The 26,212-nt window shown below is 54.1% G+C and overlaps 1 protein-coding gene across 8 annotated transcripts in view; it reads left to right on the top strand.

Annotated features, from left to right (window-relative positions):
• The window catches only part of PTK2B (protein tyrosine kinase 2 beta), a 94,746-nt gene that overhangs the window by 50,219 nt on the left and 18,315 nt on the right, over nucleotides 1-26,212 (top strand). For all 8 annotated transcript variants that reach the window (XM_059728089.1, XM_059728083.1, XM_059728081.1 and 5 more), the window contains exons 3-21: nucleotides 5,386-5,564; nucleotides 5,798-5,885; nucleotides 7,909-7,988; nucleotides 8,969-9,031; nucleotides 10,280-10,334; nucleotides 10,834-10,974; nucleotides 12,660-12,734; nucleotides 14,480-14,581; nucleotides 15,016-15,133; nucleotides 15,424-15,463; nucleotides 15,723-15,769; nucleotides 16,374-16,427; nucleotides 19,295-19,392; nucleotides 19,495-19,579; nucleotides 19,888-19,988; nucleotides 20,358-20,473; nucleotides 21,159-21,259; nucleotides 24,386-24,475; nucleotides 24,694-24,898. In XM_059728089.1, the coding sequence (XP_059584072.1) occupies nucleotides 5,386-5,564; nucleotides 5,798-5,885; nucleotides 7,909-7,988; nucleotides 8,969-9,031; nucleotides 10,280-10,334; nucleotides 10,834-10,974; nucleotides 12,660-12,734; nucleotides 14,480-14,581; nucleotides 15,016-15,133; nucleotides 15,424-15,463; nucleotides 15,723-15,769; nucleotides 16,374-16,427; nucleotides 19,295-19,392; nucleotides 19,495-19,579; nucleotides 19,888-19,988; nucleotides 20,358-20,473; nucleotides 21,159-21,259; nucleotides 24,386-24,475; nucleotides 24,694-24,898 (1,838 nt within the window). The remainder of the gene's footprint in view (nucleotides 1-5,385; nucleotides 5,565-5,797; nucleotides 5,886-7,908; nucleotides 7,989-8,968; nucleotides 9,032-10,279; nucleotides 10,335-10,833; nucleotides 10,975-12,659; nucleotides 12,735-14,479; nucleotides 14,582-15,015; nucleotides 15,134-15,423; nucleotides 15,464-15,722; nucleotides 15,770-16,373; nucleotides 16,428-19,294; nucleotides 19,393-19,494; nucleotides 19,580-19,887; nucleotides 19,989-20,357; nucleotides 20,474-21,158; nucleotides 21,260-24,385; nucleotides 24,476-24,693; nucleotides 24,899-26,212) is intronic.

The following is a 26,212-nucleotide window of genomic DNA, read 5'->3' as shown; positions in this document are numbered from 1 at the left end:
AACAACTTTCTCACTAGACGGGTGGAAAAGCACTGGAGTGGGTTACCCAGAGAGGTGGCAGACTCTCCATCCTCGGAGGTTTTGAAGTCCCGGGTAGACAAATCCTTAGCTGGGATGATGTAGTTGGGCTGGTCCTGCTTGGAGCAGGGGGTTGCACTAGAAGTGACCCCCTGGGGTCCCTGCAACCCTCATTGTCTCTGATTCTACGACTAGGAGCAATGGGCTTAAATTGCAACCAGAGAAACGTAGGCTGGAGATGAGCAAAACTTCCTCACTGTGAGGCTGGTTCAGACCTGGAGCAGAAGCTGGCATTCCCGTCCTTGGGTATGTCTAAGAGCAGGTCAGACGGACAGACACTTCTGGGACGGCTCAGTCAGGAATGATGCTGCCTCGAGAAGGGGCCGAACAAGAGAGATGCTGGAGGGCTCTGCCAGCCCGATTGTGCTCTGAATCCGCAAATGGTTTTGGCCATAAGTGGTGGGAAGAAAGCAATTTTGGAAACATCAGAGTGGTCCAAATGTTTCCTACAGGAAATAGTTTGGGTTTTCATTTCCAAGTAACCTTTGGGGGCCAGTTCGAGGAAGGTTACGTAAGTGTTTAATAAACTCACCTACCCTGGAAACAAAGAAAAATGTTCTAGCCAATCCAGTGCAAAGTTATCCTCAGGCTTTCATTTCAGTCAGGGGCATTTGCATTCAGCTCCTCCAGTGCCACAGGCCAGGACTGGTCACCGGGTCAGACCGGGCCCGCAGACCGGCCCCACACAGACTCGTAGCATCACGGAGCAGCGGGGCTGGCAGGGAGCTCCCGAGCTCCCGTCTAGTCCAACCCTTGCCTGAGGCAGGATCCAAACTATCCCCGATAAAACTCGTTATCTAAACTCTTCGTAAAACTACCATTGACCCAGACACAGCACCAGGCATCACACCCGACCCGCCATGGGCAAAGGAGGGGGGCCACAGTAGCCAACATCTTGCTTTTGCAAAACGGTGTTAATATACGCTCGAGACATCCCAGGCAGAAGAAGGCAAAACCCCCTACTTTGTACCAACGTGACCACGGGGGAGAATCCCTTCCTGACCCCAAGTGCAGCATCGGTCTCACCCTGAGCGCAGGGGCGAGACCCTCCAGCCAGGACCCCTGGGTTTGAGTCCCAGCAGGAGCACCGTCCCCAGCCCCAGATCCATCTTCTATGAGCTGGATCCAGTCCGTGGGCCATAGATTTGACAAGCCTGATTTTTGGTGAATGAAACGGAGCTGAATCTGTTTGCCTCTTAGAAAGAAAATTTTATCAAAATATCATTTTGCTTGGCTGCTGGATGGACCGACCCAGACCCTCTGCACTGTCAGAGGAGTTACCAGCTCTGGGACAGGGAAAGAAATGGGCGGCTGCTCATCCCGTTTGCTGATGCTGGAGATCATAGTCGATTAAACGTAGCAGCTCAAGAGAGCTGCAAGCTGTGCTGTACCCAGGGAGCAGACTGAGGCTGTTTCCAGGGCTTTCTGCGACAGGATGTACTTGGGAACAAAAACCCACCTGCTAACGTCCCCAGCCAGCAAAGCTGGGTCTTGGCGTGCAGGGAATCAGCGCGGAGATATCTGCAGGCTGCCCGGTTCTCATTACTGCCCCAGATCCACCAGCTGGCTTGGGGGAGGCAGTCCCAGAGCACAGCCCCTGTTTCTGGTGAGGGGTGTGGGATGCATGATGATGCACGCTCCAAAGTTTTGACTCCTCGGGGCGTCTCCAGGCATGCTCACGGGTACCCGGTCAGCCAGCACCAATTCATCTCACCCTTCAAACTGCAGCAAAGTGAATTATTGGCAGGAACATCCGAAGATCTAGAGGGTGCTATTATTATTATTGTTGTTGTTGCTGGTATTGCTACTATTTCCTCCCCGCTGCCCTGTCTCATGGCTTGAGATGGCCATTCTCTGTGTGCAAACAGGATTTCCTGTTGGAAATTCAAGCTTGTGAAACCTGCCGCAGGTCTAGGCCTGCAGTTTTCTTCTTGTGCTGGAGGATAAAGCAACCCCACGGCCTCATTCTGCTCTGTGCTCAACTTTCACCACTTTGTGTTGGCCCCTGGGGAGGGGAAAGGGGCTCTCAATTTGCTGGGGCATCTTCTATACAGGAGTTTCCTTGCTTGCCTCATCCAGCCAGAGCCTTGGTTGCTTCTTCTTTGCAGGCATCTCTATATCTCCCCAGGCTTGAGCCATGTTTGCTTGGCTGTCCCAGCCTTGCAATGGATGGGCCCCCCCTGTACAGCTCTGTGCATTTATTACCATACCCCCATCATGCTAACAAAGGCGGCTGGGATGCGGTGGTACCTCATGGTCCAGAGCTGACTCTGACCCATTGAGAGGTCTTTCTGCAACTGGGAGGAGACAGAGATGGAAATATCTGGAGGGACGGAGAAGCTGCCGTCGCTGGGATGAGCTGAGGAGAAGGGTCTTGTGCGGACAGATGCATTGAAAGGCCTGGGGAGCGTGGGCTTCAGGGTGAAGCCACCAGCTCCTTTCTGGTCCTGGCCTTGGACTTCTCTACCCTTGCCATCCTGGCCACCCATCTTGCACAGTCTGGTTGCCTCTCTCTCCCTCTGACTTTCCCAGCTCGGAGGTGGAAGTCAGCATCCTGGCAGGGTTTTGCACATAGAGCAAGGGCCTGCCAGGACAGCGAGACACCGGAGGTAGGCAGGGGAGAATTCCCTTCTGGACACTAGTATGAGGCCACAAGGGATGAACTGGGCTCACAACCTGCCTCCCAGCCCAGGTGAGCACTGGAAATGATTTACTGATGACCGATGGCATCACTTCCCCGTGCGCTGAAATGCAGCTGCCTCTGGGGTAGAGTCATAGAAATGAGGGTTGAAAGGACCTCAGGAGGTCACATCGAGTCCAGCCCCCTGCTCCAAGCAGGACCAGCCCCACCTACATCATCCCAGCCAAGACTTTGTCTACCCGGGTCTTCAAAACCTCCAAGGATGGAGAGTTCACCACCTTGCTAGGTAGCGTGTCCCAGTGTTTCACCACCCTCCTAATGACAAGGCATTTCCTAATCTCCAACCTCAACTTCCCTTGCTGCAGCTTGAGCCCATTGCTCCTTGTCCTGCCATCTGCCCCCACTGAGACCAGTCCAGCTCCATCCTCTTTGCAGCCCCCCTGCAGGGAGGTGAAGGCTGCTATCAATCCCCCTCGGTCTTCTCTTCTGCAGACTAAATAAGCCTAGTTCCCTCCTCCTCTCCTCCCCAGTCCTGTCCCCCAGCCCCACAACCATTTTCATTACCCTCCACTGGAATCTCTCCAACTTGTCCATCTCCTTTCTGCAGTGGGGGGCCCACAGCTGGACACAGGACTCCAGATGTGGCCTCCCCGGTGCTGAACAGAAGGGAAGCACACCTGGTTTTTAACAGCTCTCAGCAAGGTGGAAAAGGATGCTGTGTCCCGTGGAGCTGCGGAGCTGGGGGCTCAGTGATTTTTGCCCTGCCTGGACTGTAGGATTAATGCCCTTCTTCTTGCAGAAAGGTGGCATGGCATCTTTCCCGGGCCCGAGAGCTCAAGGCCGTTGGTCGTCATGCATCTCTGAAGCCCCGGCTGAGCTAGGACCCCCTTGGCAGATGCATTTCTTGCCTCTGCTCTTCTGCCACTGGGGCTCTTGCTTGGAGGGGATTTGGGACCATGCCACGAGGAGTTGAAGGATGTGGGGAGCTCTGAGCTGTGAAGGTCTCAGATCTGGGGGGCCTGCCCCATGTCTGGGGGGCACAGAGGGGGAATGAATGAGCTGGGCCAGGCAGGTAGGATCCCCCGGAAATCACCCCGAGCAGCACGGATTGATGCCTGCCAGGGATCCAGCTCCTTGTGCCTTATGCAATAAATGGCAAACGTCCATCAGGGGGTGGCTTTTGGCGGCTTTTCCAAGGCCCCGGTGATAAGGTGCAGCCTGAAGCCGGCTCCGCGTGACCCTGGACCGCCTGGCCGTGCCCAAACAAGGCGCCCGGCGTGTCTGTGACCCTGAAAACAAGTCTAGAGCTATAAACTCTCAAGCATTGCACTTTCCCTTCCTTCCCCCTATCTTTGCCCTTCTAGCAAGCCATCTCGCCCACGTTTCTTTCCACGAACAAGTGCCGACTGCTCACACAGCCGACACTCCTGCTGTAGTTCAGAGGGTGGGGGGAAAATACCTGAAAGTTTTCATAGGAAAGCCAAATGCATAGGAAATAAATGCAGTCCCCTTCCCCCAGCTCTGAGCCTTTTTCTCGTGGGCTGTACTTTGAAGACACCATCTGAGCATCAGGCGCACCGGGTCTAGTCTAAAGTACAGCCTGTTCTTGCAACAAGGCTTGATAAATCACTGAGCGCGGCAGCCGGGGCTGGGAGGATGGGAGCAGAGCAGCTCTTCCAGCTGTCATCGGCAAGCGGTCCTGTAGCACCCTCTAGTGCAGCCTCGACACCGACGTACGCCTTAATTCGGGTCCTTTGCTCTATGCAGACCTGGGTAAAAAGAAGCTAAACATAGATGTTGGATTTCTCCCTGGACACAGCCTTTTATCTTGGGATGCCGCCGGCCCATTTACATCCCTGTGAAGTATCCAAGAGGACCCGTTTTCCCAGGACAACCCTAGCTCACTGGGGTTCATTGCCATGCAAGCTGCGGGTGGAAAGGACGGTCCTGCACCTGTTTTGGTGCGAGTCAAAGCCCGGGATAAACAGATCTGGGGTCAACCCCCAGCCTCCTGATTCCTCCAGGGATGATGTCTTTTTTCCTGAAATCCTACAGACAAATCACCGTCCCCCTTTACTTGTGGGGTATCCAAGAGGGCCCTTGGGATGCACCTGACTAATTCAAGTTCATTGCCATTCATGCCGGGCACCAGCTTTGCATGTCATAGAGTCCTAGAGAAGCGGGGCGGGCAGGGAGCTGCACAGGTCACAGCTAGTCCAACCCCTGCCTGGGGCAGGATCAGTCCTGTGCAAACCATCCCAGACACATCCATAATTGCAGAAATCCTAGAGCAATGGGGCTGGAAGGGAGCTGCAGAAGTCACATCTAGTCCAAACCCCTGCTTGAGGCAAATCAGCTCTATCCAAAGCACCCCGGATAAATCCGCAATTTAAACTCTTAGCAAAACTCCCGTCATGCAACACCAGACATCACACACACCACACATCACACCCACCCCTGCCACAGGGGACCACCGCTGGGCTGTGTGGTTACACTCAATCAGAACTGACTCCAGGGTGACATCTGTTTTGACCCCGTAAACCCTCGGACGTGCAAACCAGGCAGCCCCTGCTGCAAAGAGGATGAGGCTGCAATACGGGGAGGGTGCCATGCTGGGGAAGGGGCCGCGCTATTCTCACCCCCCTCCCACCCTGCTTTCCCCGCAGGAGGTCATCAACTCCATCCTTCTGAGCGGCCGCATCGGGCCCGACATCGAGCTGGCCGAGTGCTACGGGCTGCGTCTCAAGCACGTCAAGTCGGACGAGATCCACTGGCTGCACCCGGCGCTGACAGTGGGGGAAGTGCAGGAGAAGTACGAGTGCCTGCATCTCGAGGCCGAGTGGAGGTGAGCGCTCGGGGAGGGGGGCACGCTGGTCCCATCTCCGTCCTGGGGAAGGACGCTGCCAGAAACGGGGGCTGACCAAGCCGGACACCTGGGTTCACTTTTATGGGGTGGGTCCCTGTGCATTATGGGACTGTCTAGGATGGGGGGTGTCAGGTCAGGACCGAGGAGCTTAAGCAGTGCTGGTTGCAGGGTCTTGAAGGGGTCTGAATCGTTGGGGTATTATTTTCTTTAAGGTATGACCTTCAGATCCGCTACCTGCCTGAGGATTACATGGAGCGCTTCATGGAGGACAGGACCACTTTGCTGTATTTCTACCAGCAGGTCAGATCATCTGTGCTCTCGAGGCTGGTCCTCCGCAGGCCTAAGCGGGGTCCATGCCACTTACCTGGATGGCCCCACAATGAATCTGGGCTGCTGTGTCCCTCGCCTCGGGTTCCCGCATCTCCTGGCCTTCAAATCCGAGCACCCACCCATTCATAAACCAGGGGAATACGTGGGTTTTTCTTCCTTTTGAAACCAGCAGCCCCAGAATCAAGGGTGGGAGGGACTGTCGGGATCGTCTAGTCCAGGCCCCTGTCTAGGATCCAGACAGATAGTCCCCTTGCCCAGCTTCTCCTAGGCACCTCCAAGGATGGAGACCCCAGTGGTGGGCAGCTGGTCTCACTGTCTTCTTCGAGGATAATAGCTTGGCACAAGCTTGTTGAAAGATGCAACTTTGCTGGTTTTAGGTTGGTGAGATAGGTATTGTGTGCTCTGTTCAGAGCAGATGCGGCGGCAGCTGAGGCCTGGCTGCAGATCAAGGTGTTCTTGGTGCATGTGGGATGGTGATTCATTTAGTGACGGTGTCTGTAGGTGCCGGCGGGTTTTCGGCATGCAGTTGTCCTTCTGGTGGAGGAACCTGGTCCCTAGAAAGCTGCTGTGGATGTTGGAGCAGTTCAGAGAGAGTTGGCTGGAAAGGTGGTAGCTTCTGCAGGTCTGGTGGGAATCAATAAATAAGTCCAGAGGGTGAATAGTAAAGGTTGGGAGGTGCATTTTCCTTAAAAAACTCTTTTTCAGAGCGGCTCCTTCAGAGGTTGCATATTGAGGGGCCGTCTCTGTGCTCAAAGTCATTTACTGAAAGTAAAACCGCTGAGAGTGATGAGTTGTGTAATATGCTGCGGTTCGGCATCCCCGTGTTGCCCCGTTCTTGCAGCTACTTCAGGCAGGCTGCAATGCCTTCATGGTGTAGGACGTTTGTATGCATGCTGCAGGTATCACCGGTGGCAAGGAAGTGGTTTACGTTGTGGATTTGATGGAGGAAGTCTGCTGCGGCTTGTAGAAAATTGGCCTTTTCAGTATGAGCCGTCGGACGATGGCTGCTAGAAACCCCTCTGGTTCCTCAGTGAGTTGGGTACAAGAGATCTGCCAGGGTTTCCCTGATTGTGAATCCTGAAAAACTCTTGTGAAAAATATTCTTAGGGTGGGAGAATGAGGGATCAGTGTGTGCATTGTGGGGATGGAGGTGAGGATGCCTTTCAGTTCAAGAGCGGTGAGGAGTCTCTTATAATACCCAGCTCTCCACCTCCTCAATGCAGTCCTTACGTGCATGGGTGGCTATCTCCTCCTTTAGCCCCTGATTTGGATGGCTTCACTGTCTTCCAAGTACTGTGTGGGTCTGTTAACCGGGGGGTTGCAACTTCTGTCATCCGGAGATGTGTTTGTGACTGGGAAGGGAGCGCAAGGTGGGTTTCTGGAGACTGTGGATGAATTGGTGCAAGGTCAGTGGAAGAATCCTTCTGATTCCCCATGCACCGGTGTCTTCTCCACGTAGATGACCTTGAAGAGAGCAGATAGCTCAGACTGAGTCATGGGTGGGTGCTGCTGGTGTCGTGTTGGGTTGCTGACGGTGTGACAGGTGCTATTGTCCGCGGACAGAAGGCTGCAGGCAGTAAATCCCCCGCAGATGATGTCTTGTTTCTTGCTCCAGCTTTTCAGCTGGGCTTTGTCGTTCACGGAGGTTTGTGGCTTTCCCAGCTGAAATGGCAGATGCCGGTGTCACCTGGGCTGCAGCTCTTGTAGCATTCCTGTTTTTAGCTGCGATGGCTTGAGCTGCGAGGCCAGAAGCGTGAAGCTGCTAAAGTAGAGAAGTTTTGGGCTGTGCCTGGTGGGATCCCTTCTGCCCTGAGCATCCAGGAAGCCCAAGAGAGGATGCTTTTCCTTGTAGATCTAAACTCTGCAGTCAGGACATGTCTCCTGGCCCCATGCCTGCTGCATTCACACTCAGGCCGCTGGCTAAGAGCGGGGCCAGGGCAACCTGGGTATGGAGGTGCCCAGGCTCTTGATGTCTCCCTCTCTCTCCTTGCAGCTCCGGAGTGACTACATGCAGAACTACGCCAGCAAAGTGAGCGAGGGCATGGCCCTGCAGCTGGGCTGCCTTGAGCTCAGGTACGTGCCGTCTGGAGTAGGGCCGAAGGGCTCTTTTTAGCCAGACACCATGCCCTTGAGGTCTATGGAGGATCTGGCTGAACTCTCAGCTCCCACCGCATCAGGTGGCCACGAGCCCCACGCTTTAATGCTACGTTGGGTGGAAAAGAACTGCCTGGTGCTCATTTTAAACCTGTTCCCTGCTCATTTCTTTCTGCAACCCCTCGTTTTTGCATGCTGAGAGGCAGTCACTAATAAATCCCCAGTGACTTGCTCTTCACCATTTAGTATGTTGTGAACTCTTCTCACGTTCCCTCTCAAGCATCTCTTTTCTACTCCAACCAGGCCTGGCCTCTGCAGTCTCTCCTCATGCCACTCATCATCCTTGTTGCCCTTCTCTGCACTTTCTCCGGTTCTTCTACCTCCCTTTGGAGGTGCAGGGACCGGAGCTGGGCACAGGATTTAAGGGGTGGATGCCCCATGGGCTTATAAAGGGGCATCATGATACTTTCCCTACTTGTGCCTGATGTCTATTCCTCTGGGACACAGTGAGTTGGGAAAGTGCAAAGCAGTCTGCATGTTGCCTTGCACCAGGGTGATGGATGCAGGCATATGGAGCAAGGCCAGGAGAAAGAGGGTGCTGAAGAAGGAGGCATGGTCAAGATACAAGCATGCATTGGTGTCACTAGTGTTGTGGGAGCGTTAGATGAGGGGAAGCACTGTCGAGATCCCTCCTGTCCGTGGCCGCAGCTGGGAGCAGCGTCGAGCCTGGAAGCCACGGCAGACACTGAGCACCAGGCGATGCAGATGCATATTTGGTGCCAGGAGATGCAGCTCGTGGGCTGGGCAGTCTTCTCACTGGGAGGAGGAAACTATCCAGTGTCACTGGTGTCTGCCCCCGTGCACTAAGGCCTTCCTTGGACCTGTGGGACCCGCTGCCCGGGGGCATGGAGGCGTGGGAGATGGGGGCATCGATGTCTGACCCCCCGCTCTCCCCGCAGGAGGTTCTACAAGGACATGCCTCACAACGCGCTGGATAAGAAGTCCAACTTTGAATTCCTGGAGTAAGTGGGTGCATTTTAGCACCCGTTATTGTATTTTTCCTTCGCTTCTCCTCCCCTGGTCTCCACAGAGACCTCCTCAATCTAACCTAAAAACCATGGTGGTCCAGGGAGAAGGGCAGCTCCAGGGTTGGGCACAGCCCAGTCCCCATCCCTAGCCTGGGTTGCAGCAGCACCTGGTGCTTGTACAAAAAGCAAAAAAAACCCCAAACCCCATGATGTGTAGCAGCAGAAGTGGGGGAAAGTCCTTTCCAGATGCATGGGGCAAGCACCAAAGCCCAGAAGCCTGTAAAATCCCCATTGTAGAGCAAGGCATTTTATTAGTGGATGTTAAGAGGGATGAACCAAAAAGATGACAAAGCCAGGAGGGAAATACAGACATAAGAGGGATGGGGGTGAAGAGGGGTGATCTGTCCACCCTCCTCTTGAACACCTCCCACCTTCCCGGCATCTCTCCCACTGTCTCCCTGCTCTAACAGTGAAGACTTTTCTCCTGAGATCCCAAATCCTGGTCAGGATGATGCAGTGGGACATCCTTGAGAGGTCCCAGGATGGTACAGAGACAGGCATGCCCCTTAAAATGCTACTGAAAAGCCCCTTCCCTGCACTACCGGGACCACTGATGGGGCTGAGGGTCCAGCACCCATGGCTCATCAGCCTGGGTTTGTCTCTGGTGCCAACATTGGTGCCAGCTGGGTGCCCCCCTCACTGGGAAGGAGATTGAGAGCTTCACTTCAGTTATACATCTAGTGGGGATGAATCCAGGCATGATTTGCTAGCCAACGGAGGGCAAAACCTTCACGACCCCTTTGCAATACCCTGGTCTAATCATTGCCCCTCTCACCAGCCACAGCTCAGGAGGGCTCATGGTAAAATACCATATTTTCTCACATACAACACCCTGGAATCAAATACACCCCTTGTGTTGGAAAGGCAGAATGAAGAGGAAAAATAATCTTTCCTTGGTTTAAATAACTATGCAACACCCCCTGGGCTTGCTCATTTGTGCTGTTCCCTGTGGGTGGCTGCAGATTTTACTTTTGCTTTGGCCCCGTAAGCAGCCAAAACGGCTCTTCCCACATTTCTGGCATGTATTGCACACTGTAAATCCCAGCAACTCGTTTTTGGGAGGAAGGTACATGTTGCCTGCATGAAAATACGGTACCCCGAGCTCCTCTAAAATGCTGATCGCAGGGGCGGCTTTGGAGACGGTCCCAGGGGGTGGCTAATCTCGTGCTCTCTGCCTTCCAGGAAGGAGGTTGGGCTGGACCTGTTCTTCCCAAAGCAGATGCAGGAGAATCTGAAGGTGAGGGGCGTCTTGGGTGGGACACCTGGTGTCAGATTTGGGAGGAAATGCTCCTTCTGAGGGCAGCTCCGTGCATCCCGCTTGGGAGAGGAGGGTGAAACACGGCCCCTGTGGAAACCTGAGACTCCGTGCTAAGGATTAGACTCCATGCTGGCCCTCTACTCTCAGCCCATTTACCCTACGTGGAGAAACTTCCATATAATGGGTCTATCTAGCCTTGTCCTCTGGAAGGACCCGGCTCGATGTGGGAAAGCCCTGCCAGAACTGAGTGCAGGTGTGCACTGGGAGCGCAGGGCTTGGGGTTGAGATCCAGGCATAGCGCGAGCCCCTGGATGTGGGGATAGAGGGGGATCAGCAGCACTTGGGTGAGGCCTGGCAGGGCAGGGCTGGGGCTGCAGGTCAGGACTGAAGGGAGGTGCAAGCTTTCTGGCGAGGGCATTTATCCCGAGCTGGGGCAGGGCAGCGGGGCCCAGCTGACTCCCCGGCCTCGATCCCGCAGCCCAAGCAGTTTCGGAAGATGATCCAGCAGACCTTCCAGCAGTACGCCTTGCTGCGTGAGGAGGAGTGCATCCTCAAGTTCCTCAACACGCTCGCCGCCTTCACCCACATCGACCAGGAGACCTACCGCTGCGAGCTGGTCGTGAGTCCTTGCCCTGCGGCCGGGTCCTGGGGCGTGGGGCTGGGGCTGGCATATACAGTGCGCCCCTTTATCATCTCCCCCTGCTTCTTCATAGCCAGCTGCTGCCTCTGCACCCCTTCGGTACCCATCGGTTGTGGTCTTTCCCCCTTGTGCCTTTACAGACAGCAGCCATGTCCCCTTGTAGCCTAAACTTCATTAGCAAGCCCTGCTATGGTCTGGGCAATATGGGGTTTTCTTTGGAGAAGTCATCGGGGGGGAAATGCAGAGCAGAGGGCATCGCAGTGCCTGGCAGGAGACCTCTGTTCCCTGATTGAACCAGCCTGGGCAAATGCTCTTGAAACCTGCTTTTGAAACTTCACAAATTCCCCTCCTTTGCGGCTCCCAAAGCATCACAGGCACCCTCCCTTTCTCCAGGGAAAGCAAGGGACTGAGGGCACAGTCCATATCTAGCCATGGCATGACTCCAGTGTACTGGGTCCAGTTTGGACATGTGTCTCCAGAGCCCGGATGCGAGCATGGGTGATGGACAAGTGTACGGTAGTCCCAGCCCCGTGGCCACGAGCACTTCCACTTATATCTAGATGTCTTGTACAGGACCCTCCATCCGAGGGCTGAATTGTACCTTAGCAAGGGCTTGCTTCTGCAGTGCTGTTTCACTGGAGTCACGCTTGCTTTTCACCACGGTGAAGGCAGGATTGCCTCTCCCTGCTTGGTCTCTGCAGAAGGGCCGGGGGCAGCGGGGAGCTGGGAGCCCCACAAGGACCACCGATAGCATGCCGCTGGCTATATCCAAGCTCCTGGCTGTGCAGGTCACTGCAGAGGCTGGGGAAGAGACGGGGGCGTAGGGAGGATGGCAGCATGGAGTTGCATTGCTCCAAATGGGAACGCGCCATCTGAGCCCTCCGCTCTCTGCTCTGGGACTGAGCCCTGGGAGGCACCTTTGGGGCAGCACCAGGGAGGGGGATAATTCCCTGCAGGGCAATGCCAAGCCATAGGAAACATCCCCCTGGGGGGATTTCTTTCCTCCTGGAAACCCTTGCTGTGGCTGCTAGTCCATGTGGGTGCTAGTGCATTTCCCCTTCCAGACGGGTCGGGCTGAGCAGAATTCACCCCTGTGATGCTGAGAGGGTCCTAAGCATCCACACACCCCCCTGGGGCTCTTGGAAGGGGATGTCAGGAGGTCACATCCAGTGCAACCCCTTGCTCCAAGCAGGACCAGCCCCGACTACATCATCCCAGCCAAGGCTTTGTCTAGCCGGGTCTTCAAAACCTCCAAGGGTGGAGACCCTACCACCTCTCTGGGCAGGTTGTTCCAGTGCTTTGCTACCCATGTCCAACCCAGCGTCCCAGTATAGAGCAAGCTGGTGTGAATGCATGTTCCCAAATGCACTGGGAGACGCAGGTTCAAATCCTGTCTCCACTAACAGCAGGGCAATGGGTTGGCTTGGTATCTGCAGCATGGACCTGATTTGCAGCTGTGGGGAAGCTAATGCACCAACTCTTGGTGTCTCACCTCCATGCGCCCTGCAGGGGCTCAGCTGAGTTACCCTGGCCCAGAAGGGGTCTCAGTCCAGGCCCCTTGGGCAACCCATGCCTCCCTGCTGCCCTTCTCTAGCCAACCTCCTGCTGGAGATAGTAGGACAGGGGAGCAAAGTCCATAACCGTGTCCTTCTTTTCCCTTCCAGCAAGGGTGGAACATCACCGTGGACCTGGTCATTGGGCCCAAGGGTATTCGGCAGATGACGAGCAAGGAAGCAAAGGTACGGAGGGGGTCAGGGCTGGGTGGTCCCCAGAGGAGGAAGTGGGGATACATACACCTACCCCTGCCCACAGCTTGCGTGTGGGTCCTGCTGGCTATGGGACAGGAGCATGGGTTTTGCTCTTTGTAGGGCCCTGCTGGGTGTGGGTTCTAGGAAACAGGGCCGGCGGGGACCTTGGGAGTCCATCTGGTGCAGCCCTCTATTCAAGGCAGGGCCATGCCTGTCTGACCTGCACTTTAAACCATCCAGTGATGGATGTAGGTCTCCAGGAAGTCACTTGGTGATTAATGAAGTCAGATAGCAACACTAACGGAGTCCTTTGGAGTCATGGTGGACTCCATCAGTGTTGCTATCTGACTGCATTAGTGTTGTTCAGGAGTCACATCAGGCTTTCTCTGTCTGGAGACTGTCTATGATGTGGCCCTAACGGCCTCCCTGTTACAAGAAAGAGACCACAGGCTTGGTGGCAAAGAGCGGGGACAGGTTTATGGTCCACAAACAAGTGTAGACACTACTGTCCATGGCCAGCCAGTCCATGGCACTAGCCGGGTCATATACAGGTGGTGCAGGCATGAACACAAACCCCTAAGCCCGGTGCAGAGTATGCAGCGTTCCCATGTCCCTTTGTGTACATGGATCAGATGGTTCTTGTTTATAGCAGACACATCCCAGTGCTCACCCATCACTAACACAGCTTTAGGTTGGATGAATGGACTGGAAGGTGGATAGAAATCTGGATGGGCTATCAGGCTCAATGGGTGGTGATCAATGGCAGCTGGCAGCTGGTACCAAGTGGAGTGCCCTAGGATTTGGTCCTGGAGCCAGTTTTGTTCAATATCTTCATGAATGATGTGGAAGATGGGATGGATGCATCCTCAGCAAATTGCAGATGACACCAAGCTGGGTGGTGCAGTAGATACACTGGAGGGCAGGGCTGGGATTCAGAGTGACACTGGGGGACTGGGCCAAAAGAAATCTCATGAGGTGCAGCAAGGACAAATGCAAAGTCCTGCATTGAGGAGGGAACAATCCCATGCACTGGTGCAGGCTGGGGGTGCCCGGCTGGGCAGCAGCTCTGCAGAAAAGGACCTGGGGATGGCAGGGAACAAGAAGCTGAACAGGAACCTGTATACAATGGACCCAGAGAAGCAAACCAGGGATCATCTTCTGAGATGCCCTGTAGCACCACAATGCACCCCACGCGATCTGGCAACACCAACACCAGAAGCAGTGGCCTGTGCAGGGTTTTGGGAGCAGGCCAAACAGAAAGGGTGGACTGGAGACACAGCAAAGAAGACCCTCTACCTGTTGGGCTTGGAGGCACCTCTCAAACTAACGAGCTACTTCCCCAGCACTTCTGTGCGTGCCATGTAGAAATGCCTCATTCTGTATTCTTTGAGGGCTGCTTTGGTTCAGTGCACTAGCAAGGCCTCTGCATGACTTGTGTATGGCCTGAGCTGTGGTTGTGTTAATCCATATTCCAGTGGAGGCTCAGTCGCTCCAGGGCTGAATCACCCTCCGAGCAAGAGGCTAGTTCCTAAACCCCAGGCCCTGTCTCCCTTGTTGCAATGTATCGTGAGCATATGTCCCGTGGTGGATGGGACTGATGGACCAGACTTGCAAGGCTCTGATTTGGGCCTGTGGGGTGTTGGGCTATGTGTGGTGTATGTCTGTGTTGGGTGTTGGGGGGGTACCTAAGTCCCTCTGTATCTTCTGACTCTGCCGGGGTGACGGGTCCTTTGCAGCCCACCTGCCTCGCCGAATTCAAGCAGATCAAGTCCATCAAGTGCTCCAGCATGGAGGAGGGCACAGCCGTGCTGCAGCTGGGGCTCTCTGGGACCCCCCAGGTAAGAAGGAGTGCCGAGCCCCGAGTGGGGCTCTCTGCGGGGTGTGAAGCCTGGGAGAAAAGGTGGAAGGGGAGAGGATGCAGGGGAGAGAAGCAGAGCACCTGGGGATTGCACCAGGATGATGGGAGCAGTGAAACCAGGACGTTGCTCCTGCCCTTCGGGACTGGGGGAGATAAGGTGACACCCAACCCGGCTGGAATAGCGAGCCCTATTACCGTTCCCGTCCCCTTCCCTTTGCTGGGGAGACCGAGCAGCCGAAACCTGGAGCTACCCCAGGGATCTGGGCTGTGACCAGCTTGGATGCCCCTGGGGATCAGAGCTGGGAGGCGGGTAGTTGGTCTCATTTTAGGGTCATCTCTAGCCGAACCCATGTGAACATGACCGTGTCTAGACGCTCACCTGGATTTCACCCCCCTCCTTTCCTCGCTTCGCAGTCCCTGACCATTAAAACCTCCTCCCTGGCCGAGGCAGAGAACATGGCCGACCTCATCGACGGCTACTGTCGCCTGCAGGGAGACCCGGAAACCTCCCTCATCGTCCGTCCCAAGAAAGGTGAGACGTTCCCCGTGACGTTCCCGAGCTCCTCCGCTCCCTGCCGGCACCGGTCGGTCCCTGCTGAGAGCCTCCTTCAGTCACCTCTGCCCATTGCTCCTTTCCCTGAGCCTCCCAGCCCCAGCCCCGTCCCCCCCACATGTGGGGTGCACATCTGTCCTGTCTGAGACCCGTCGCACTCATCGCACTCGTGGTCTGTGCTGGAGTCTGGCCTCCCAGGTGCACAAGCACCCGGGGTCTGGTAGATAAAGATACTCAACAAAACCCCTTCTCCCTGCTGTTCCCCACAGAGACCGAGAAGAGGATCAGCCTGCCCCAGATCCCCATGCAGTAAGTAGTCATCGCCATCTAAGGGATGTCCACAAGCAGCTTGCAATGCCAAGGAGCTGCTTCATCTTCCAGAAGACTCCGGGCTGTCACCGCGTGTGGCCATCAGAGCCCCCCGTGAGCACGGGGCAGCTGAGACGGGGTTCAGATTGCACCCAGGAAACCCCCTTGATGGAGGAAGGAGATGGAGGGATGGGTGGGGAGATGGAGGGACAGACAGGGGCTGGATGAACTCTGAGCTGCATTGTTCCCCGTCACTTAGGGACATCGAGGACAGACGGTCCACCCTGACTGAGAGCATGAGCATCGGTGAGTCTCGTCCTCTTCTTCCCCTACCCAAGTGCAGCCAGGAGCCGGCACGGCAACCAGACGGCTCACAGAAGATGGAGGGACAGGAGCTTTGTGGCTGGCAACAGAGACAGGATCTCAGCTCCTTTTTTAACAGGGACCAGTCATACACGCACACACACACGCATGCAAGCTTTCCACTTTGGGTCTCTCCTATTGCCCGTCTGCCCTAGGGGCTAACAGAGTCCGGCCTGTCCAGCCCTTCTCCGTGCAGCCCTGGGCTTGGTCCCGTCTGCCTCCATGATGCCTTCCCTTGCAGATCTAGTGCGGGGCACAGCCAGGCAGCATCCCTTGACCTAGGCAGCCCACCTCTCCCTTGCTCAGCAGATCAAGAAGTGCAAGCCCAGCTGGGTTTGCTGCTTTAAAGGCTGCAGCAGGCTGAGCAAGCTGGGGTGGGCAGGAATGGGGGGGCTCTGAGCTGGGACCCTCGGAGTAGCCCCTTGCAGGAGGATATTTGGATGGGAGGAGGAAGCCCAGGGGCCACGGCTCTGGTGTTTTTTACAAGCAGAAACCTGTACATGGGGCTTTGATCTTATGGCCGCCTAAAATGAGCTTTTTGCCCTAGACTCGGACATCTATGCTGAGATCCCCGACGAAGGTTTGAGACCCAGGTCTGGAGGTAGGTGCCCTGCCTGCTCCTCCGGCCCTGCAAGCTTTGCCCTTGGGTCTGCCAGAACCTGGTTGCTGGTGGGACACATCCCAGCTGCAAGGGAGAGGAGCTGGCTGCTCTAGGCCTGAGTCCTGGGCTGAGGGTATCTCCCCTTCCATGTCGCGGGAAGGGAGAACGGGGCTGTCAGCCACCCTAGGAACACTGCTTCCCTGTAGGATAAGAGACAACAGAATAGGATCAGAGTAAACGAGGATTGAAGCGAGCTCAAGAGGTCCCATCCAGTCCAACGCCCTGCTCCAAGCAGGACCAGCCCCAACTACATCATCCCAGACAAGGCTTTGTCTACCCGGGTCTTCAAAACCTCCAAGGATGGAGATTGCACCACCTCTCTGGGGAGTCTGTTCCTGTGCTTTGCTACCCTCCTCATGAGGAAGATTTTTCCAATATCCAGCCTCAACTTCCCTTGCTGCAGCTTGAGCCCATCGCTCCTTGTCCTGTCATCTGCCCCCACTGAGAACAGCCCAGCTCCATCCTCTTTGCAGCCCCCCTGCAGGGAGGTGACGGCTGCTATTCAATCCCCCTCGGTCTTCTCTTCTGCAGACGCAATCAGCCCATTTCCCTCAGTCTCTCCTCACCAGTCCTGTCCCCCAGCCCCACAACCATTTTCATTGCCCTCCGCTGGACTCTCTCCAATTTATCCACATCCTTTCTGTAGTGGGGGCCCACAGCTGGACACAGGACCCCAGATGTGGCCTCCCCAGTGCTGAATAGAGGGGAAGAATCATGTCCCTTGATCTGCTGGCACCGCTCCTACACATGCAGCCCAGGATGCCGTTAGCCTTCCTGGCACCACGGGCACACTGCTGGCTCCTGTTCAGCTCCTTGTCCCCTGTCCCCCCAGGTCCTTTTCTGCTTTGCCTCCAACAGGGCTTTGGCTGCAGGGTTTTTCCACCCTGCTCCCTCCATCACATCCAGACTTGCTTGGGGTTGGTGCACAGGGGCTGCCCTAACCCCTTTTATTCCTTGGCCCCAGGCCCACAGCAGCTTTGAGGCACCCAATTCAAGGGCAGGGGTCCTCAGCAAGCTCAGTTCAGCTTGGAGCTTATGCCCGATTGCTGCAGGGCTGTCTGTGGTGATGACTCGGGCTGCTCTTATTACTTTTAAACCATGCTAAATCACAGGCCTGGATCTGGTCTCCTGGGATCCTTGGAAGTTGCAACATGGTGCCATGTGGGTTGTGGTCAGATCCACAGAGCAGGGGGCAGGTGGGGGTATTGGCTTGGGACTGGCACCACCCCCAGGGAGGGTGGAAATTTTCTCAGGGATAGGGGTTGGGAGCTATGCATCCTGGGATGCTGGAGGACTGGGACGTCAGTCTTCGAATACCTGAAGGGCTGCCGTAAAGAGGAGGGAAAGCAGCTGTTCTCTCGCGCTGCAGAGAGCAGGACGTGGATCAGTGGCTTGAAGTGGCAGCCAAGTAGGTTTCGATCGGAGATCAGGAAACACGTCTGCGGTGGCAGAGCAGGGAGACGCCGGGGAAGGGGGGACTCTGCATCCCTGGAGGTGTCAAGGAGAGGGGGACAGACACTGGTGGGGATGATCTAGGTGCAACGATGCTTGTGCTCTGCTATGCGGATCTCCCAGGCTTATGGACTTTGCTAGTTGCCCCCTCCCCACATTTCTGCTACATGTCTGGGGGTTTTTAAGCCACCCCCAGAGGCACAAGGTGCTGCTGCAGCCCAGACTGGGGATGGGGACTGGGCTGTGTCAATGCTCCTGCTGGGACCAACCCCACAGGGTCCCGGCTAGAGGGTCTTGCCCCTCTGCTCAGGGTCAGACCCATGCTGCATTTGGGGTCAGAAAGGGATTGGTACAGACTGGGGGGGTTTCCCTCCCTCTGTAGCATGGCCCTCCCTCTGCCTGGGACATTTTGGGTGTATATTAACAATCTTTTGTAGAAGCACGACATTAGCCAGTGTTGTCCCCCTGCTCTCCCTGGGACAGGGTCGGTGTCATGCCTGGTCCTGTGTCAGGGCTGGCTGTGTCGTGCTGCTCAGAGGTCGGACACTGGGTTTGTCCGGGCTGGTTTGCACAGGGCTGATCCTGCCTCAGGCAGGGCTTGCACTAGATGTGACTTTTGCAGCTCCCTGCCAGCCCCACTTCTTCAGGAGTTTATGACTACAAATTGGTTGCTTGGGGCGTTTTTTCCATGTCTTCTTGCACACAGCGCTGGGCATTTTAATTAGCGAACTGTGCTAATTAAAAGTGCCTGCACGTCCCATGTATCAGCATCACCACATGTTCCTGCACTGAAAAAAATTGGTGGTAGGGTGCTTTAAGTAAAGCTCAGTGGATGTGTTTTATTTCAAAGCACCCCACCGCCATTTTGGCAGTGCGGACATGCGTGGCAATGCTGATCCACGTGGGGCGCGAGGCTGCTGGAGCGCATCACTTTCCACGCTCCACCAGACTCAATTAATTGGATTTCCAGGGCATTGGAGCAGGCTCCCTGCATGTGTACAGGGGCCCTACATCTCCACAGAGCAGACTGACAACACCCTAGCACGAGCTAGGTAGGACAGCGCAAAGATAACCCTCACTCAAAGTGGCGTAACTTTAGGCCACTTAGAGAGTAGTTAGGCCAATTTAACACCCTTTAATGCATCAACACGCCCATAAATGCTGGTGCAATGGTTTAAAGGTAACCAGTAACACCACCCTCAGTCCGTAAGTGGTATGACCTCACACCCCCTCAACTACGCAGTTAACCCATAGTGTCCTGGCACCCTAGGATAAACTGGGACCCCCCCTGATCTCACTGGGAAGCCTGGCTGGCTGTGCTGAGCCCTCTTGTCCTGTGCTCTCTGTCCCCGCAGTCCAGCAGTATGGGATCTCCCGGGAGGACGTCACTCTGGGCAGGATCCTAGGTGAGGGCTTCTTCGGGGAGGTGTACGAAGGCATCTATACTAACCCGGTGAGTCGGCTCAGCCTTTCCAGCTACCTCCAGCAAGTGCAGGATGCCGGGGGCATGGTGTAGGGGCAGCACGGCCCCCTCTGACCCAGCTTCTCCTTCCAGAAGGGGGAGCGGATCAACGTGGCTGTGAAGACCTGCAAGAACGACTGCAGCCCTGAGAACAAGGAGAAGTTCATGAGCGAAGCGGGTAGGCAGAGCCCTAGGTCCACCCCACAGCCCTGGCTGGTGGCAGAGGATGGGGTGGGGGTGAGCTGGTGGAGAAGCTGAAGCCAGGGGATTTGGAGGAGGTCAGTAGCCCATGGGCTGGCTGTAGGGCAAGAAATGAGCCCAACCAGCTCCTCTAGCACGTGACTGGACCCCAGGGCTATTCTGCCTCCACTGCGGGGCCCTAGGGCCTGCTGGCTGCGTGGTCTCTCTTGCTTCTACTGCGGAGGGTCTGGGATGGTCCCAGCGGGGTCCCCATGCCTGAGCCCTTGGGGGGGCTCTCGTCCGCAGTGCTGATGAAGAAGCTGGACCACCCTCATATCGTGAGGCTCATCGGCATCACGGAGGAGGAGCCCATCTGGATCATCATGGAGCTGTACCCCTATGGGGAGGTGAGCTGGGGGGTACTGGGGGGGGCTCTCTGGAGGACCCCTCTAGGGTTACCTGGGACAAGGGGTGCCCCTCAACCACCTCCCTCAGATGGAGGGAGCATGGCTGAGTGGTTAGAGTGGTTTCCCTCCACTGCAAGGACCTCACAGACTTTTTGTGCCTCAGTTTCCCCTCCCCATCTACGCCCATAGGGTTGTGTTCCCATGATCCTCTGCTCTCTCAAGAGACCGGGGTAGGGCTGGAAGGCATTGGGCTCCTGATCTCACACACCACGTCTCCCTCCAGTATCCCCGGCCACCCGCCCGTCCCCCCCTGCCCTGCCCACAGCCCCTTCCAGCACAGCTGGGCTTCACCGTCTCCTCACCCTGCAGCTGGGGCAGTACCTGGAGCACAACAAGAACTCGCTGAAGGTGCTGACGCTCATCCTATACGCGCTGCAGATTGGCAAGGCCCTGGCTTACCTGGAGGCCATCAACTGTGTGCACAGGTGAGGGCCGGGGCTTCGCGGGGCTCGGAGGGGCTCTGCCTGCAGCTGGCAGGAGCGGGGCCACGTCCAGATGTCTGCCCCTGGCGATGCTGCCCTACAGGTGGGGCCAGGTGGGGTAAGGGTCAATATTTCCTGCTGTAGTCTGGAGAGGGGAGTTTGACAACAGTTTTCAAATAACTGTTGATCACCGACGGAGAGGGGAATTTGGTAACGGTCTTCCCATCCCTGAAGGGCAATGACAGAGAGGATGGAGCTGGACTTTTCTCTAGGAGGAGGAGCAACGACCCCAAGCTGCAGCAGGGGAGATTTGGGCTGGAGACGAGGAGGGACTTGTTGAGTCTGAGCAGGGTGCAGCCTTGGAGCAGGCTAGCAAGGGAAGCTGCAGGATCTGCATCCTTGGCAGTTTTTTCCAAGAGCAGGTCGGACAGGTGGTTATTCAGGGCTTGAGCAGGGACCTCCTCGAGGTCCCTTCCAGCCCCACTTTGCTATGATCCAGGTCCTCATTCCTGCTTTTCCCTGCAGAATCAGAGCCCCGGTGGGTTTCCCAGCCCCCTGCTCCTGATTAGACCAGGGTTACAGCCGCGCGATCGCAGAGCTGACAACCCCAGGGGAGTTGTATCAAGGGAAGACCCCGATGCCTGGCTCCCCATCCCAGGGAGTGACCGGCCCTCCTTCTTGTCTGCAGGGACATCGCCGTGAGGAACGTCCTGGTGGCTTCGTCCGAGTGCGTGAAGCTGGGGGACTTCGGCCTCTCCCGGTACATTGAGGACGACGAGTATTACAAAGGTGAGGGCCAGGGTGGAAGGGCCGTGGACCAAAGCCCCGTGAAGTCAAGGGGAAGGTGTCAGGTGTGGGGAAAGCCATGAGGAGAACAACAGGGCTGGGGGCCTGCTGAAGATGTACACCGCAGCCGGACTGAAGCTATAGAGACTATTAAAAATCTGCTGTTCGCAAGCCAGGTACGCTCGCTGACCACAGTCTTCAGAGTCCGTATTGAGGAGCAAATATATAATCTCTGGTGGGCTAAGATCAACTGGGGGCATCCGAATCCCAACACCTCCGGGCTTGGGGCTGCATGTAGGATGCCTGCCGATGAATTTGGGAGTATCTGAAGTCCCAGGGCGAGAGCCGGGGATGGAGGATGCTCACCAGTCGTAGAGCCAGGCGTGGTGTTTAGATCGATTGAAGAGGGGTATTCGAGTGCCGATGTCTCCAACAGTATGGCAGACTCTGCTCCAGGGCAACCCGTCTTTATTGCTTTTCCATCCCCCCCAGGACCTTTCCTTTTTTCTCTTGGGACCTTCTCCCCTGGGACCTTTGCTCTTCTCCAGCTCCAGCTCCTCCAGCCCAATGCAGCCCTTGCAACGAAACAGTCACAAAACTATATCCTTCCCCTCGGACAACCTCACCCAGTGCAGTGAAACGTCATGTCATGGGGAACGCATCAAAGATCGGTCTTTGTGGGCGGCTGGCAGGCCCAGACTGCCGTCTGCTCCTGGGGTGAACAGGGCATCTGCATGTCCTACTTCAGGAACTGTTTGCAACCATTATATGCAGTAAAGCTGCCCACAATGAGCCCCCAAAGTGCTCCCCACCGCCTAGCATCCAGCTTGCCCAGCCTCCTTTGTCACCTGCAGTTTTTCTATATTTCCTAGCACACTTTTGGGCCAGAGAAATCAAAGAGAAACATCCAGGTTTGTCGCCAAATCCTTGCTCTTCAGCCTTGGACTCTGGCTGAATGGCCCGCATGCCATTACACCAAAATAAGCACTTCGAAATATAGATTTCAAGCCTCGGTAGGAAGGCCTCTTGGCTGACAGCTGGGCCCTGGTAGAGATGTTGAAGACTTTGCACATTTAAGATTCATCTCTATTTCAAGTGTTAAACAGTGTGTTAGTAATGAGCATTGGATCATTTAGTTGGATAGGTTTTTACCGATCTTGTCTTTGCATTCATATACCTTTCGTGTTTCAGTCCGAAAAGTGTTATCACTTACCATCATATTGTCATTTTACCATTCATATACCATTCGTATTTCAGTACGAAATTGGTATTACTTAGCATGATATTGTCTTAGCATTCATATACCTTTTGTATTTCAGTACTAAAATTAGTATTACTTATCATTATATTGTCTTAGCATTCATATACCATTTGAATCTATGGCCTATATTAGAAGGTTTTAGGACTTTAGGTCTTAAGACACTGAAGAATCATCTGTCTTTGAAGTATTAAACACTTGGTTAGTCATGAACATTGTATTGTTTGGTTTGATAGGCTTTATATATATTGTCTTATATATATTGTATTTCAGTACTAAAATTGGTATTACTTATCATTATATTTTCTTACCATTCATAGTTCAGTACTAAGATTGGCGTTACTCATCGTTATGCTGTCTTATCATTCGGACACCATCTGAATCTATGGCATATGTTAGAAACTTTGAGGACTTTAAGACTTAGGACATTTAAGATTAATCTCTGTTTGAAGTATTACAAGTTCTGTTAGTCATCATTGGACTGTTTGGTTTGATAGGCTTTACCTAAAATTGGTATTACTCATCACCATTAGATGTTCTTATCATCCACATACCATTTGAATCAATAGTATATGCTAGAAGCTTTTAGGACTTTAGGACTTAGGAAGTTTAAGATGAATTTTTATTTCAAATATTAAATATTCTGTTAGTCATGAACATTGGATTGTTTAGTTTGATAGGCTTACCAATATAGTCTTCGCATTCATATATTTTTTTGTGTTTCAGTGCTAAAATTGTCGTTACTTACCATTATATTGTCTTACCCTTCATATACCTTTTGTATTTCAGTACTAAAATTACCATTCATGTACCATTTGAATATATGGTATATGTTAGAAGAATTTAGGATTTAGGACACTTAAGATTTACCTCTATTTGAAGGATTAAAAATTCTGTTAATAATGAACATTGGATTGTTTGGTTGGATAGGCCTTGCCTACATTGTTTTAGCATTCATATACCTTTTGTATTTCAGTACTACAATTAGTATTGCTTATCATTATATTCTTTTACCATTCGTATACCTTTTGCATTTCAGACTAACATCGGCATTACTCATCGTTATATTGTCTTAGCATTCATAGACCTTTTGTATTTTAGTACTAAAATTGGTATTACTCATCATCATTATATTTTCTTATCATTCATATACCATTTGAATCTATAGCATATGTTAGAAGCATTTAGGACTTAGGACATTTAAGATTCATCTTTATTTCAAATATTAACAGTTCTGCTAGTAATGAACATTGGATTGTTTGGCTTGATAGGGTTATCAATATTGTCTCAGCATTCATATATCTTTTGCATTTCAGTACTAAAATTATTATTACTTATCATTATATTATCTTACCATTTATATTTCATACTAAAATTAGCATTCATGTACCATTTGAATATATGGTGTATGTTAGAAAATATTAGGACTTAGGATTCACCTCTATTTGAAGGATTAAAAATTCAGTTAATCATGAACATTGGATTGTTGGGTTTGATAGGCTTTATATGTGTTGTCTTAGCATTTGTATTTCAGTACTAAAATTGGTATCACTCATCATTATATTGCCTTAGCTTCCATATACCAGTTGTATTTGGATACTAAAATTGCCAGCCAAATTGCTATCCACTAAAAAGCATGAATTGCAATGTATCCTCTTGATTACTGCTGGTTGCACAGGCTCCCTGGACCTTCCTTGGACCCCCAAATAACTCTGAGGGTCAACAAAGGGCATGTCCATGATCGGTGTAGGGGGCCAGGAGCCCCTGGGGGTGCCACACTTGGCTCCTGCCATGGTTAGATGCTCGTTGGCCCTTGCCTGGCATGGTTTTGGGGTGGACGAGTGACCGTCCCCCATCCTCTGCCCTCACAGCTTCCGTGACCCGGCTCCCCATCAAGTGGATGTCTCCTGAGTCCATCAACTTCCGCCGCTTCACCTCCGCCAGCGACGTGTGGATGTTCGGTGAGCAAGATGCCCAGCCGTGGCGGAGGGGGTGGGGGTGTGTGAATGGGTCAGTAGCAGAGCAGGGACTTCCCCAGGTGCCCCCCACCCCAGGTCGGTCCCCCCCCACCCCATTGCATCACCACCAGTGCAAAGAGCTCTTGCCCAGTTGGTGCCCGCGCCTTGCTGGTCCGGCCCCCACCTACTGACCCACAACACGATGTGTGCCTGCCCTGCAGCCGTGTGCATGTGGGAGATCCTGAGCTTCGGGAAGCAGCCCTTCTTCTGGCTGGAGAACAAGGACGTGATCGGCGTGCTGGAGAAAGGCGACCGCCTGCCCAAGCCTGACAACTGCCCGCCCATCCTCTACACCCTCATGACGCGCTGCTGGGACTACGACCCCAACGAGAGGCCCAAGTTTAAGGAGCTTGTCTGCAACTTGAGGTAACCGCCAAGGAGGGGCTGGCATGGGACAATATCCAGAGTACCTGGCGGGAGGCATTGTGGCCGTGTCTGCCTGGCAGGGCAGCTCCTGCAATAGCTGTGTTGGCATCGACATGGCTGCAGCGGGGTGGCATGGGAGGGTGTTGAACAACTGCAGTAATGAGACCATCAGTGGGGAACAGGGCTGACAACACCGCATGGCACAACCGGTTTGCCTCGATGCACTTCTTTAGCATCCCCTTCAACACACTGTTGGCAGTGAGCAGCCGTCAAACAGGCCAACAAAACATTAAGAATGAATAAGAAGGGACTTGCAAACAAAATGGAAAGCATCGAATGCCCTTTTATCAACCCATGGTGCAATACACCTTGAATCCTGTGCCCAACTTCGGTCCCTGCCTCTCCAAAAGGAGGTAGAAGAAGCAGAGAAGGGAAATAGGGAGGGTAAGTAGTCTTCATAGGCAGACTAAAGAGGCCAGGCCCGGTCAGTGTAGAAAAGAGATGCTTGAGGGGGGACACGATAAAGGTTGACAAAATACTAAGTCATGTGCTCACCTCCAACCTTCTGCTGTAACCGCTAGGCAATGCTCCATGCCACCTCCACGCTCCATGCACTCATGCTGTAAGGTGCAAACCAAAGTGCATCCATTTTCATTAGGGTGGAGAAGGGTGGGGAGGCAGACAGCAAAGGTGTTGTCAGTAGTGTCTGGATGCAGTTCGGTGGAGCGCGGTTGGTTGAACACAAGAGGAACTGGAGTGTGGCTGGACCGGTGGTTGAGCGGGAGTGCGGTTGGTTGGATGTGAACTACGGTTGACTGGACACGTGGTGGACTGGCGTGCAGTTCTTTAGCATCCTGCTCTGCATGGCAGCTGAAGGGGTTTCCCTATTACCTTCATTGCACCGCCTCCACGATGCTGGAAAGCCTGGCTGGCAGGAGCTCTTCTGTGTCAGACAGGCCTGTGCAATGCTAGGGGCTTGGGCAGTGGGGAGTCCTCCTTGCCGGTGGCTGCCATTTTGCTATCTACCGCGGGGCCTGTGAATCGCAAAGCCAAAGGCCGGTGGTTTTTGAGCTCTTGGGACCCTGGATTTAACCCCCAGGTAGCTGACACTGGGTCCACATGCATCTCCATGCTCCTTGCCCACGGAGCAGGCCAGAGGATGATAAATTCCTCCCTTGGCCTCTGCTGAGATTTGGGCACTGGTTTCCTTTTGCATTAGCACAGAACAGGGAGATGGGACCGAGTGGAAGCACTGGCTTTCATGTCCACCCCTGAGCTCTTTGGGGAGATGGAGGTGGCTTTCCAATTCCTGGT

This window comes from Alligator mississippiensis, chromosome 1 (genome assembly GCF_030867095.1).
Source record: "Alligator mississippiensis isolate rAllMis1 chromosome 1, rAllMis1, whole genome shotgun sequence".
In the NCBI taxonomy this organism is placed as follows: domain Eukaryota; kingdom Metazoa; phylum Chordata; order Crocodylia; family Alligatoridae; genus Alligator; species Alligator mississippiensis.
This window is presented reverse-complemented; position numbering and strand designations above follow the sequence as displayed.